Source organism: Thermobia domestica, chromosome 17 (assembly GCF_964235325.1).
Source record: "Thermobia domestica chromosome 17, izTheDome1.hap1.1, whole genome shotgun sequence".
NCBI classification, from domain to species: domain Eukaryota; kingdom Metazoa; phylum Arthropoda; class Insecta; order Zygentoma; family Lepismatidae; genus Thermobia; species Thermobia domestica.
This window is the reverse complement of record NC_137470.1, coordinates 125,424,001-125,439,632: the sequence shown is the minus strand read 5'-3', so window position 1 is coordinate 125,439,632 and position 15,632 is coordinate 125,424,001. Positions and strand designations below refer to the sequence as shown.

The following is a 15,632-nucleotide window of genomic DNA, read 5'->3' as shown; positions in this document are numbered from 1 at the left end:
ATTTGCATTTATTTAGGTTTACTACGGCAAACCACGATAACATTTGCACTTATATTTTATTGAAACCGAAGTTGAGCACATAGGTCAATAAAATATAAGTACCGAAAATAGAAATATGTAAATGATTAATTTTAGCATAAATATTAATGGACAAGAATTACTTTACGATATAAATTATAAAATCTTAGTTAAATTGTGTAAAAAATATATAATATTATTGAATATGAAGTATATAAAATGAAAGAATATTAAAAGATTATAAGCAAATGAGTAATTTTTGTTTGATATTTTTTGGTTGTTTTATTTTATTTTATTTTTAACGAAGAGGTGGCTATATGATTTGGTTAATTAATTAAGGTTTTATTTATTTATAGTTAATTTTTGATTGGTTAGCTGATACTATTTGGGTTTTGAGTTGAATTTATTGGATAATAAATTTATAAAAGGTTTTAGTATTGAGGTTGGAATAAGTTAGGAGGTGCATTAATTAAGCTTAAAAGGTTTATTTTACTTATTTTTTGGTGATGTTTCATAATTATTTATATTGGTGTAATTTTTTTTTATGATTTTTGATAGTTTGATGTTTATTTGTTTAATAAAATTAAGAATTTTACCTCATTAGTAAGAAGATATTTTATTATAACATTTTGTTATATGGTTATAAAATTATTTTTTATGCTTAACTAGCAGCGTTCACCCCGCTTCGCTGCGGTCACCCCGGAACGCAATAAACTTTGTTACTTAGATAATTTTTACTTTTTCGCTTTCAAGTGATATGATAAAAACCATAGAAGATTGCAGTAAATGTTAACATTATATCGCCTGTCATTTATGTTAACCCGCCCCGCTTCGCTGCGGTCACACCGGAACGCAATAAACTTTGTTACTTAGATAATTTTTACTTTTTCGCTTTCAAGTGATATGATAAAAACCATAGTAGATTGCAGTAAATGTTAACATTATATCGCCTGTCATTTATGTTAACCCGCCGAGTGACACGGTCATGCGGGTTGCATATAAATACGTTTATTTTTACCTATGATGATCTAACAAAGGATTTGTACGTTATGGACACTTGAATGGTCAATTATCTCAAGACACTGGTAATTAAAAATTAAAGTGATATGATAAAAACCATCTAGGGTCCAAATCCTAATAACCCCCCAAAAATAAAAGAAATTGGTTCAGCCGTATTAGCGTGATGAGGGAACAAAGGATTTGTACGTTCTCTTTTATATATAAGATTTAAAAGAGTGAGGGGAGCGAACTTTTGGTAATGTAAGCGTGTAATTTAAATAGTACATTTAATTTTGCGTTAAGGGTGGCAAGCTTAAAGTGTTATATATTTTCTTTGTTGTTGATATGACTGGAGTATTTTTTTTTAACAGGGTAGCCAGAACAACTCTTTTATATTTCAAAATTTTCCAACCCTTGTATTGAGTTACTTCGTAGCCATATGGTTAGCATAATCGCCTACGGTTCGTGAGACCTGGATTCAGTTCCCGGTGGAAGCTGTTATGGTTGGGATTCACGTCAAGCTGTAGGTTCGCGTTTTACATAGCCTCGGTGCTGAAAGGACACTAAATTTAAATTCAACCAGTCATTCGAACTTTGTTAAATAGACGAAGTTTCTTGGGTTCGTAATTTAGCATTACTAGATTTCGAAAAGATTGTGACATGCTATCACTAGACTATCGAGGATTTTGAGTCAGTTATTATGTATCTGTGCCTAGCATGACTACTCATGCTAACTGTAGTCCCACTTCTCGTTTTCCTGAAATTTCGTAGAATGTGGCAATAAAGATGCGTGTTAACTTTTGTAGGTGATGACTCCAACGACAGACAAGTGCAGCAACCTCCGGCAGCAAGGATACTGGGGAGACGATGCGTCGGAACTGGCCTCGTGCAGTACCTCATAGAAAGGGAAAGCTGTTCCGAGTAAGTAGCTTAGTAAGACAAGACCTACTATTCTTAGTTAGGATAACATTTTTTTAAAATATCTTTTGAGCAAATCCAGAAACAAATTGATATTTAGTGAAAGAAATTTTACCCTGTTTCCATATTACTAGTATTCCTCTGAAATGTCGTCTATAACTCTCCTTTCGTTAGAGAAGGCTGTTATAGCAGAAAAATTCACGATGTTGTAACAGGATAACACTTCCTCTGAATCACATATATGAAAATGTCTACAAGGTGTAGTTTAGTTTATTAAAATACTAGTCATGGCATTTTTTTTAAACAAATATATCATTCATCCTGATATATGGCATAAGTCATTTCTTATGGAAATTCCAGAACGGGTATTTTACATTTGGGGTTGATTTTTTTTTGGGGGGGACGAAATTTTCCGAAAACGTTGTAAATTAATTCGTATTTAATAACAAAATGTTTCATTAGTAACTGCAGCATAACATGATTTAGTTTAAGAAATTGAAGTGAGAAAGTTCAGTGCGGTGGCTGTTACCTCTTATTTGAATTCATTTGTTCCAGGTCATCGGAGTCGGAAAATGATCTCAATTTTCCGGGTGATGCCTCACTATCTCAGGGAACACAACCGCCGTTACAGGAGGTAGAAGAGAATGAATCCCAGGTAACACCTGTGACGTCGCCTTCATGTGGACAGCGTAAGTAGTCAAATGTGTTAAACACGTGATAAAAATAGTTAGAAAATTCAACTTTAATGCTCCCATAGAAAACTGCAGTAATAGTATTTGCTGAGGAGATTAATCAAATGAAAATCATTTAAAAATAATGAACAGATGAAGCTTGTAATCAAGTTTTTTGCCGTTGTTAAAATTTTATAAACTTAAGTACTTATTTGCATTTATTTAGGTTTACTACGGCAAACCACGATAACATTTGCACTTATATTTTATTGAAACCGAAGTTGAGCACATAGGTCAATAAAATATAAGTACCGAAAATAGAAATATGTAAATGATTAATTTTAGCATAAATATTAATGGACAAGAATTACTTTACGATATAAATTATAAAATCTTAGTTAAATTGTGTAAAAAATATATAATATTATTGAATATGAAGTATATAAAATGAAAGAATATTAAAAGATTATAAGCAAATGAGTAATTTTTTTTTTAATATTTTTTGGTTGTTTTATTTTATTTTATTTTTTTTAACGAAGAAGTGGCTATATGATTTGGTTAATTAATTAAGGTTTTATTTATTTATAGTTAATTTTTGATTGGTTTGCTGATACTATTTTTGTTTTGGAGTTGAATTTATTGGATAATAAATTTATAAAAGGTTTTGGTATTGAGGTTGGAATAAGTTAGGAGGTGCATTAATTAAGCTTAAAAGGTTTGTTTTATTTATTTTTTGGTGATGTTTCATAATTATTTATATTGGTGTAATTTTTTTAATGATTTTTGATAGTTTGATGTTTATTTGTTTAATAAAATTAAGAATTTTACCTCATTAGTAAGAAGATATTTTATTATAACATTTTGTTATATGGTTATAAAATTATTTTTTATGCTTAATTTAAAAGAGTGAGGGGAGCGAACTTTTGGTAATGTAAGCGTGTAATTTAAATAGTACATTTAATTTTGCGTTAAGGGTGGCAAGCTTAAAGTGTTATATATTTTCTTTGTTGTTGATATGACTGGAGTTTTTTTTTTTTTTTAACAGGGTAGCCAGAACAACTCTTTTATATTTCAAAATTTTCCAACCCTTGTATTGAGTTACTTCGTAGCCATATGGTTAGCATAATCGCCTACGGTTCGTGAGACCTGGATTCAGTTCCCAGTGGGAGCTGTTATGGTTGGGATTCATGTCAAGCTGTAGGTCCGCGTTTTATATAGCCTCAGTGCTGCAAGGACACTAAACTCAAATTCAACCAGTCATTCGAACTTTGTTAAATAGACGAAGTTTCTTGGGTTCGTAATTTAGCATTACTAGATTTCGAAAAGATTGTGACATGCTATCACTAGACTATCGAGGATTTTGAGTCAGTTATTATGTATCTGTGCCTAGCATGACTACTCATGCTAACTGTAGTCCCACTTCTCGTTTTCCTGAAATTTCGTAGAATGTGGCAATAAAGATGCGTGTTAACTTTTGTAGGTGATGACTCTAACGACAGACAAGTGCAGCAACCTCCGGCAGCAAGGATACTAGGGAGACGATGCGTCGGAACTGGCCTCGTGCAGTACCTCATAGAAAGGGAAAGCTGTTCCGAGTAAGTAGCTTAGTAAGACAAGACCTACTATTCTTAGTTAGGATAACATTTTTTTAAATATCTTTTGAGCAAATCCAGAAACAAATTGATATTTAGTGAAAGAGGTTTTACCCTGTTCCCATATTACTAGTATTCCTCTGAAATGTCATCTATAACTCTCCTTTCGTTAGAGAGGGCTGTTATAGCAGACAAATTCACGATGTGGTAACAGGATAACACATCTTCCTCTGAATCACATATATGAAAATATCTACAAGGTGTAGTTTAGTTAATTCAAATACTAGTCACGGCATTTTTTTTAAACAAATATATCATTCATCCTGATATATGGCATAAGTAATTTCTTATGAGAAATTCAGAACTGGTGCTTTACATTTGGGGTTGATTTTTTTATGGATGAAGTTTTCCGAAAACGTTGTAAGTTAATTCATACCTAACAACAAAATGTTTCATTAGTAACTGCAGCATAACATGATTTAGTTTAAGGAATTGAAGTGAGAAAGTTCAGTACGGTGGCTGTTACCTCTTGTTTGAATTCATTTGTTCCAGGTCATCGGAGTCGGAAAGTGATCTCTATTCTCCGGGTGATACCGCACACTCTCAGGAAGTACAATCGCCATCACAGGAGGATGAAGAGGGAAGATCCCAGGTAATACTCGTAACAGGTTTCACTTGTCGAAAAAAATGTGTTAAACGTTTTAATCGAAACACGAAATTTCATTCACCATTTCAGTGTTAAATAGGAGAGCGTAGCAAACTAATATGTATTTCTGGGCTATGAAACAAATATGGAAACAAAATAGGGCATTAAAAGGCAATTATGGTGTCATGTTTTAGCTGGCAGTCTACTTTCCAAAAAGTAAGTTCGTGTCTTGGATTTCGAGTGCCCATTCACCATCTGCTGTACGGATACGTTATATTTTCCAAGAGGAATTGAACTTTGTCATGAATTCTGCGACTAATTTCCAGTCATTTGGTGTTCAGTCCCTAGTGGATTGTGTTCTTGAAAACGTAATAGACATCTAAAGGGAATCGTCGAGTTTTAGAGGGGATTAATCATAATTTTTTAACTGTATATAAGATAGGGTTGCCAACTCTGGAAAATAAAATTTCTGACACCCCTCAAAATTCCCTATTGACATAGACCTAAGTGTGAAGTATCTCTGTTCGGACCCATCCATATGCGAACAGACAAATGCATTATCGTTGATAAAAGTGCATTAGCACATGTATTCTGCATATCCTTAGTACATTCACTAATAAGCTTAATGTATACATTGTGCTAAAAATTGGTAAAGCGTTCACCTCTGGTGCAAGGGTTCTTGGGTTTGATCCCATCTTGCTCCAAGTGAACTTTGTGGTGGACAAAAGCCGTGTGCGTGGGTTTTCTCGGTGTTCTTCAGTTTCCTTCCACTTTCTTCATTCCACTATTTCATTCATTTCTCATCATCAGCGTCTGCTTTATCCTAGCCGGCATAATCGTGGGACGTAAAACTTAAATATTTCATTTTTATGCTAAAAATGAGAAATTGAAGTCGTATTGATCATTTTGTTGTATTTACCAGTACCGCCACATCTTTAAAGTTCCGAAACAAAAGTACATGATGAACAAACGTATATTAATTCTTACGTGACATTTTTGAATTTACAAAATGAAATTTCCTTTTTAAACTTCAGCTACAGGAATTTGCTTTAAGAAGTCGTGAGGAAGGAAGTTGGAAGTTTAAGAGAAGTTGTCATGTGCAGTAGCTTGGGACATGAAACTAAACAATGCAACAAACATCGTACTTAACGAAATGCCAAAGAGTTATTTGCCAACAATCGATGGACAATTAAAATTTATCGCAATATATATGTCGCACAATTGTGACATTATACACTTCTGTCTCTGTTGTTGAAAATCAATGTTTTATAATAAAATCTAATTGTTATCAAATTTCTTATGTTAAACAAATAAAAAAACAGCCATAGATTAAGAAAAAAATGTCGCTTAATGTACAATACAACGGAAATTTGCATTTGTAAAGCACTGTTAAAAAATTTCGATGTTCGATGTTTCATTCTGGATTACAGACATCAAAATATCGGTCATAAAGGGGTTGGCTAGAAATTTGTACTGGTCACCGGCCCTAATCAAAATAACAGCAAGGTTTCTAACCAAGCCGGAAAATACCTGCCAATTGGCAACCATAATATAAGATCAAAAGAGAAACATTGTCATAAAAGAAAGACCATGTACACTCTTTTGTCACAAAAATAGCCCACTTCGGTACTAAATTATGATCATAGATGCATCGCATTTCTAGGATTTTGCGTAGCAAACTACGGTGCGATACCGTTGATATGTAAGAGTAAACGGAGGAGAGCGACGAACTGTAACATGTGATTCCTCACATCAAAATAGTATTTAAAAGAAAGCCCTGTGGAGTGGAAGAAGTTGTTAGTTTCGAAGCTAAAGGCGTGGAAAAAATACGTCATAACGTGTGTATCATGCTTCAGCAACATGCGATGGGTGAATAACGGATTTCCAACAGGGGAGAAAGAATTCCTAAATATGGTTGAATTTAAAGGTAGACCCAAAGTAGGCAAAAAATAAGCTTTAATACAGTGAACACGGGATGCGACGTTGGGAAGTTGGAAGTATTGTGGACCACCAGGTCCACGATTTCTTACGTTCGGAATAACGTACACTCTGATGTATTATTTTTTGCGTGTTCCGACAGTTGAAATTGGGCATCGTTCCCCACATGCCCGTGTTTACTTTTTTTTTAGGGGGGACGGTGGCTCAGTGGTAAAGCGTTCACCTCGGGGTCCCTGATTCGATCCCAGCTCGCGCCGTGTGGACTGTGGTGGACAAACACAGTGTTTGTGGGTTTTCTCGGGGTTCTCCCTTTTCCTCCCACTTTCTTCATTCCACCAGTTGATTCATTTCTCATCTTCGCCGTCTCCTTTAGCGTAACCAGCGGGACGTAAAACTAAAGATTTCATTTTTTTTTTACTTTTTTTTATTTTGATGTGAGGAATCACGTCTTATAGTTTCTCTCTCTAGTTCATTAATACCCTGTATTAGTTATATATTTGTATATCGTTTAATTGTAATACCCCAGTTGTCTGTGTTGGCGACAGTCAGCTGCAGCGCCGGGTTGATTGTGCTGGTGTGTCAAGGCAAACACTACTACGAGAAGAGCAGTAGAACTGTGATGTTCCATGAACTGAACGGGCGGTGAAAGTGTAAAATGAGTGACCATTCTGATTTTTAATAAGGCAAATGAAAATGAAATGAAATCTTTGACTTGAACGTCCAACGATTATGCCCTTTAGGTTAAGGGAGACGATGATTAAAGCATAGATAGAAATGATGATAGAAGAATTGGTGGAATGAGAAAGTGGGAGGAAACGGGAGTAATCTAAGAAAACTCACGGGCACATTGTTGTTACAATAAACTTACTTGGCCGGGGATCGAATCAGGGACACCACGCACCAGAGGTAGGAGCTCTACCACTGAGCACCGTGCTCCCTCAAAATAGGGCAAATTGTTATCTCTTGGTTATATAGTGCGAGCATGATGAAAGTGGAAAATGCATCGGGGTTGCCAGTGTCTAATATTATGACGGCCTACAAAATTCATGTCAAAACCACATCGGCCAAGAGGAACAGTGATCAGAAGAAAACCCTTAGTGACAGGTCCTGCCGAATATTAAAACGGAGTATCAATCAGAACCAGTGTGCGACTGTAGTGCAAATAACGGAGGATCTCTATAGCACCTTCTACAGCCTATGGCGACAACCGCTGTGAGTTGCATGACATGGGGTACGGTGTTGGGTTGCAGGGACGAAACCGCTGATAAATGACTGTAACGCTTTAGTACGGCGCCATTGGTGCCGCGAATATACAGTATGGACCGCTTATGACCGGAAATGTGAGATATGGCCAGATGAGTCATCGTTCATCTTATTTAAAACCACGGGCAGTGTTCGTGTGTATCGGACGCTCAGAGAAGCATATGATTCGGAGCATCTCCGTCCAACCGTGAAGCACGAAGGTGGCTCTGTGTTGCTGTAGGACGCAGTATCCTCGTTTTTAGTGGGCGCAGTACTGACTCCTATTAGTCGCATCACTGCCCATGATTATGTCGTCATTTTAAGGGACCATGCACACGCTATAGTCCAAATATTGTTTCTAGCAATGACACCATATTATTCCCAGGATGATAATGCACGCATCACAGACGTGGAGCTGCTGTTGTGTGGTTTGAGGAACATCGGGATGGAGTTGAACACCTCCCTATGCTCCCCTCCCCTCAATTCCCGGACTTGAATGAAGTTGAACACCTGTGGTCCGTTTTGGAGACACGAATTCGGCGCTGATTTCCTCCTTCATTCTCTCTCACGGAACTGAATGATGCACTGCATACGGAATGGTGTAATATTCTACTTGGTGCAATTCACGGCCGCTATTAACCCATTCCACGTCGCGTCAGAGGTGTTCTGAGAGCGAAAGAGGTCTAATATCATACTAAGCCTGACACACTAAAAATAATACAAAATTTTTACCATTTATCTTTTCTTGTTTTTCATAAGTGAAAGGAGATAATGAAATGCAACTTACCGCACTCATAGATAATATTATTCTGCAACAGAAAATATGAACCTGAAGAATTTTCAGTGTTCCGATCCATAGAAGTTAGTGTTGCCAGAATAACATTTCCCCCAAAGTCTAAGTTAAGGGAGCGACTAGAGGAACTAAAATTAAATAATAATGTTGATTAAAAAGTAGTATGGATGGCAACACTAAGAATTTTTCAGTTCACATTTTCTGTTGTAGAACAATAATATCTATGATTGTGGTAAGTTGCATTTCATTATCTCCTTTCACTTAACGAAAAACAAGCAAATGAAAAATGGTAAAGTTTGTATTATTTTAGTGTGTTAGGCTCTCTTAACATGGTGTTGTTTTTTTTTCTTTCTTTCTTTCTTTAAATTGGTCTCAACGTTTTTGATTTTATTTCTCTTAGGAAATTAAAACCCAAGATCGAGTGGCAGAAAGAGTAATCGGCATTTGGCAGTCCGACGGAGAGCTCTTGTTCTTCATTAAATGGTAAGTGTTTGTCATTGAAGGTAATGTAGATTAGGATATATCTCATTGTCGTCTCAAGAGTAATTGGGCCATTTCATTGTAACAAGTGTTACACTGGCACGATACCTAACGTAATAGTCCCAAACCACTTCTTTCCTTCCCCAGTCCTTTCTTCCTTCCCTTTTTCCGGATAATGTGCTCGCTGAGAGACGTCGTCCGTCATACGTGACGGGCTAAATGACCTTAGATGCCGACAGCCCAGAAATCTAACCCCTAATCCTGAATAACATAAAAGTCTTCCCTTGATTATAAACATTTTTTATAGCAAAACGTCTCACACCACAGTTCGAATATTGACTTATTTTAAAAAGATTTATCATAGTATATAGAGTTTGTTACTATTTACTACCGATGATAATTCAGACTATTAGATACTATGTTGATCGCTTAGGAGCACTATATATCCACATATTTGATAATTGATTCTCAGCTATTCCACACACTTCTAAATTTTATGGCGTCTTTCTGAATTATATTAAACTTATATATATAAAACTCACTCTTAACTAGCAGGCTCAATATTGGACTTATGAAGAACTTAGTCAGGTGCTATATCTGGAGCATTGGACTGTATGGTTCAGAGACTTGGACATTACGGAAGTTAGAGAAGAAATATTTAGAGGGCTTCGAAATGTGGTGTTGTAGAAAGATGGATAAGATAAAATGGACAGAGAGAGCAACAAACGAAGATGTTTTAAAGCGGATAGGAGAGAAGAGGACACTTCTAGCCAGCATCCTTCGTAATAAGGTCAATTGGATTGGGCACGTCTAGCGAAGAAATTGTCTTCTTCATACCGCCATAGAAGGAAAGATGGAAGGAAAGCGAGGAATAGGAAGAAGAAGAACACAACTGATCGATGATTTGAGAAACAAGAAAATATTGGGAGTTAAAAGAAGAAGCTGAGGATCAAAAAACGTGGAAGAAATATTTCCAGGCGTAATCTAAAATAAGAAAAAAAAAACCTTGATAACAAGAACTGTTACCATAGCAACCGGATTACGACGTACAAATAAACATTTTCCCTCTAGCGGCAGCAAAATAAGACACTTACAAATCGAGATTTTTCATGACATTTTTATAATATTTCTTGTTCTTCTAATTCGTAGCTATTAGCACATAAAATAGCATTTTTGCGCAACATATTAAATAAAATAAAAGTATTAAGTATATGTTATCGTTGTAATTGGAAAGCAAAAATATATCCGTAACAAACATTACCGAGTCACAATACTTTTATTCATGAGACATATGCCTGTTATTCATAATTGAAGATTGTGTTGAAACGAGGCAACTTAATTTTTCGAACACACTTTTATCTTAATAAATGAAAACGTAGTATTGTTAATACATTGTCATAGTAGCGTAATTGTCATAGTTTTAAGCATAATTGTTTTCTGTTTGTAGGAAAGATTCAGAAGATACTGACCTTGTTTCGCCACAGTCAGCCAGAATTTTATGTCCACAGCTATGGCAGAATTCATTTGAAGAAGAGGAGTCAGGTGAGAATAATCATTCAATGCTTTCAGGTATTAAAGTGGCCTTCGTATGTTAGATGTTAAAATAACTAGTAAGGAAAATGTAATTATGGAAACATTCATGTGAAAATAAATTAATATGTAACTCTAGTCCGGGTAGATATGCATGTCTTAGTACATATAAGAATAAAATAGAAAAATGATATTTTCGGAAACTGTCAAAAGAATATTTTTTTTGGTAGAAGATTAACAAAAAACTGATCAGACAGTCACAGAAGCAAATGTTGTGAACAATGTACTACATGTTGTGCATTGTTGGCATGATGTATGTGACTGTAACATAAACCTCACTTTCACTACATCCATCAACAATTCATGCACTGCCAGTGGACTTTCAGTAAATGACAGATAGTCAAAATAACAAGAACTATGGTACGTTATTTGTGACGTTGCCACATAGTGCAATTCGCGTCTCCAGAAGAGGACTCGAAAGGCATACAGGTATTCATATATTTTGCTTTATTTTGACATGTAGCATAGTACTCTCTGGCCCGTGGACTACATTTTTAGAACACCCAATATATATATCCTATTTAGAAACAGCACCGCTTGGCCACTTCAGCAGAACCCAATGTATAATGGCTGTGTTAGTTCACGTATGGCATAAATTATAAGTGATTACAAGGAACAAAATATAGTCAGTGGGGAAGAGGAACTTGGTGGACTTTGATGTTGCGATTTGACAACTAACTTTCTGAACGTAAAAAGAGTATGAGGAAACGATCAGCAAAGTAATCAAACGTGGTATCAGATTGGTTGGTTGGGTTAGAGAAAAAAAAAGTATGTGGCTTACGTAAAAACGTAGGTTACATGTGTAAATCGTGTAGTTTTTGGACTTAACGTACAGCAAACGTATAACTGAAAAAGTATGAACGAAAGAACTATATAGGCGGTCAGGATCTCACATATAGATGGACGTATGTAACATATAGCTGACGTATGTAATATACGGAAGACTATTAGATGTCAGCCATCCTGCAACGGCATGATGTAACATCTGGGGGGAGTGCGTATGTAGCATATGGATAACGTATTCTGTGTACAGATTTCTGTAGTAAATATAAGGATTCCATATATTTGTACAATATACCACTATCCGAGTAACGGGATATATATAGCTTATTTCTCCCTCTCTTGTCAAATGAAGTGTGGATCCTAAATGATAAATGTGAGAACAGACTAGATTTTCCCTCTAACCTGGAAGTTTACATATTCGTAAAAGTCCGCCACTGTGTCTAACATAGAAACTACTCTCATTACTGAGTACCACCAACCTCCATTCATCTTGCCACTGTAGTCTCTTCCGATACCACGTAAAATGGTTCTGGAAGTTGAAACGGTATCAAGAATAATCGCACTAAAGCAACACAGAATGATCAATATTCGACAGTCGATTGTTTAGTGTTTGTGCATTCATTCTGTTTAGTATTCGGGAAACCATGATGGCTTTGATTGCACTTGTGGTCGCCGTCCTGCAAGTTAGTACGGTCCAAATGATCCTTCCTTTCAGAAGCATTTCGGCGATTCTCTGAGACACTGAAGAGGGCATGTCGCTGATTGAGAACCCTCTACCTCTCATCCTGTATACCACCATTACCACTTACACATGGTACGTGTGTTTATTATTTTATAATTTATATATATATATATATTTTTTTTTTAAAGCTTGATATATTTGTGAATCAAAATATGTGCGAAGTATGTGATGAAATTGTGTGATTGTTTAAGGGTGAACGTAAGAGAATTATGAGAATGATCAAGAATTTTAAATTTGTTGTTTTAGGGAGCACCATAGAGCGTGAACGTGAGCGAGATCGTGATAAGAGTGGGGAGCGATGGAAACCTCAATCTTCCGGTGCAGATGGTGAACAAGAGGAACCAGTGGAACGAGGTGATGGGGTGAGAGGCCATATGAGGAAGAATAGAGATCGTGGAGGACTGGATAGAGACAGAGGCATAGACAAGGATAGAAGACCTATAGATAGAGAGCCAGTGGTAAGTAGATTTTACTTAAATATGGAAAGATGTGTATTTAAAAAGAAAAAAAAAGTGAAATAAAATTTGCATTGTTTTTCCTTCTGTCAAAATAATTGTACAGCAGAAGACAAATAAAATTTAAAAGACATAGCTCCGAGAAAATACTATGACATGCACTGTAACAGTATAGGGCATTGTTTCTCTTAACTTTTGCTAAATGAAGACCTATTTCTTTTAGATTGTCGTACGGACCATCTTTTAAAAAAAAAAAAAAAACATATACCACTGTACTCATACGTAGCTTGACTTTTTTAATAGTGACAACACTACTGTAGCGACATCGTGAAAGGGAGCCAGACAATGTCGTTTGTACCTCAGATAAATTAAATGCTTACCTTCCCTCAGAGCAAATTAATTTGCAGTCCCCCCTCCCCTTACCTCCAAGCTTGTGCACAATAATAACGGGAACAGAGCAGTTTTGAACGAGCAGTAGCGAAATACAGTCTCAATATTTTCGAAGCAAAAGCAAAGGAGTTGCTTAAAAATTGAATGTGCTAGAGGTCGCATTGTGCTACAGTCTCACCAGGGACTGCAAGAGCGTTACAATTCATCTGCATTACTTTAAAAGGAATTCCGAACGGTTGGAAGGTGAATAGAAGGACGCAAAAATGTTACAAATGATTCGGTTTGATCACCCACCAGTAAATGACGATGATGTGCAGACTGTCTACGTCAGCGGAGACGGATTGTAACTCCACGCTTCGTAAGTTAGGCTACGACACAGTTCTGGTGCCTTTGAGTGTGCTTCACATTTTGAAGGACCGCCTGAGAATGCGAAAAATTGCCTCAAGATGGGTTCCACATGATTTAACAGAAATGTAGAAATTGCTACGGTATGACGTCGCCTGTACTCAGTTGCAGCACTATTAACACAAAGGAAAGGTTTTCTTACTGCTTATCGTTGCAATTGATGAGATTTGGGTCAGATCTTTCGAACCAAAGCTAGAGTTCCAATCGTCCAAGTGGTGTCATTACCAGTCACTGCGAAAACGTACAATGATTCTTGCTCGCGACTGGGGTACTGTTACCATAAAACTTACTGTTTCCCGAAGGCATACTGTTAGCGCGGAGTTCTACTATTCGTTTTGCAAAACAATTTGCAGGCAACTCTGAGAAGAAAATGATAGTACTTTATACATATCCCATCCATTATTCTGCACGACAATGCAAGGGCGCATATAGCAGGAGCTGTTTGACTTGTTCCATCGTTGGAGCTAGAAAATCCTGAACCATCGAACCCTCCTTACTCTCTGGACTTAAGTCTCTGACTTCGCTCTATTCGCTGAGATGAAGGAACCACTTCATGGAACTCGCTTCCGAAGAGTATGACCTTCTTCAGGCAGCAGATAGCTCTTTTCGCACCATCAGATATTATCCAACAGTTTTGACATAACTGAGAACACGTTGTATGCAACTCTGGTGGCTACATCTAAGGCCTATAAACCTTAGAACATTGTATGTACGCTATGTATCTACGAGGGAAAGTCACAAAATTAGGTTCCCATCCCAGGTCTATTGTTGATACTAGATAGATACATTCTTCTCGTAGGGGACGCGGTGGCTCAGTAATAGAGCGTTCACCTCCGGTGCTTGGGGTCCCTGGTTCGATCCCAGCTCTCACCGTATGGACTTTGTGGTGGACAAACACCGTGCTCGTGGGTTTCCTCGGGTTTTCTCCCGTTTCCTCCCACTTTCTTCATTCCACCATTTCACTCATTTCTCATAATCACCGTCTCCTTTAGTCTAACAGGCATAACCGTGCGACGTAAAACTCAAGGATTTCATTTCATTTACATTCCTCTGGTATCTATCTAGATACATTCTTCTGGTTACTAGATTTCTACATATAAAGAGAAATATTTACAGGTGGAATGAAGATACATTCTTCTAGTATTTTTCGACTTAGTCACCTTCTCTGTTGAGGCATTTGTCTACGCGGAAAATCCATTTGTCGAAACCCTGGCGATAGAAGGTGGGATCCTGACCAGAAAGCAATGTTTGTATCGCATGCTTGACGTCATCACATGATGTTAATCGTTTGCCCCGCAAATGTTCTTTCATTTTGAGAAAAGATGGAAATCGGATGGACCCAGGTCCGAGCAGTACGGTGAGTTCGAAAGAACCAGCCTCACCTTGTAAATGATGTACTGTCGCTTGAGCTCTATGCGGATGTGGAGTAAGCGCAGCGCTTTATTGACCAGTTGATGTCTTTTGCCTTAAACAGACCTCTTTATTTTCTGCAGTATTGCCTTGATACGCCACAGCGTTCACTGTACGATTAAGGGTACAAAAATCCGCCAGAAGCACGCCATGGATATCCCAAAAGACCGTTGCCATCAATTTGCCAGTCCTTGGGGATCTCTTGAACGTTTTGACTATTTGAGATCCAGAATGCTTCCATGCCATTGATTGCGCTTTTGACTCCGGGCAGTACTGGTACTTCCACGTTTCGCTTCCAGTAGTGTTTCGGCTCAGGAAATCTTCCCTATGCTTAGTAAAGCATAGCAGATGTGAGAAAGATCCACTCATCGTGTTTTCTTGTCACCTGCTGCATGCTTTTCTGTATTGTAAACGTTTGTGGACAACGTTCCGCCTTGTGTCATGTGACATGTTAAACTATACTTCCAACTCTACTAGTGACACTTACTCGGAGATGAGATATTAGATTTGAAGAGGGCACAATGACTCAATGGTAGAACGTGTACCTCTGGTGAATGAGT

At 37.0% G+C, this 15,632-nt stretch overlaps 1 protein-coding gene across 1 annotated transcript in view; it reads left to right on the top strand.

The window, feature by feature from the left end:
- The window catches only part of LOC145674160 (uncharacterized), a 45,291-nt gene that overhangs the window by 11,542 nt on the left and 18,117 nt on the right, over positions 1 to 15,632 (top strand). Inside the window, exons 5-11 of the mRNA XM_081743989.1 lie at positions 1,824 to 1,938; positions 2,491 to 2,624; positions 4,087 to 4,201; positions 4,751 to 4,850; positions 9,218 to 9,300; positions 10,745 to 10,839; positions 12,659 to 12,870. Of these exons, the coding sequence (XP_081600115.1) occupies positions 1,824 to 1,938; positions 2,491 to 2,624; positions 4,087 to 4,201; positions 4,751 to 4,850; positions 9,218 to 9,300; positions 10,745 to 10,839; positions 12,659 to 12,870 (854 nt within the window). The remainder of the gene's footprint in view (positions 1 to 1,823; positions 1,939 to 2,490; positions 2,625 to 4,086; positions 4,202 to 4,750; positions 4,851 to 9,217; positions 9,301 to 10,744; positions 10,840 to 12,658; positions 12,871 to 15,632) is intronic.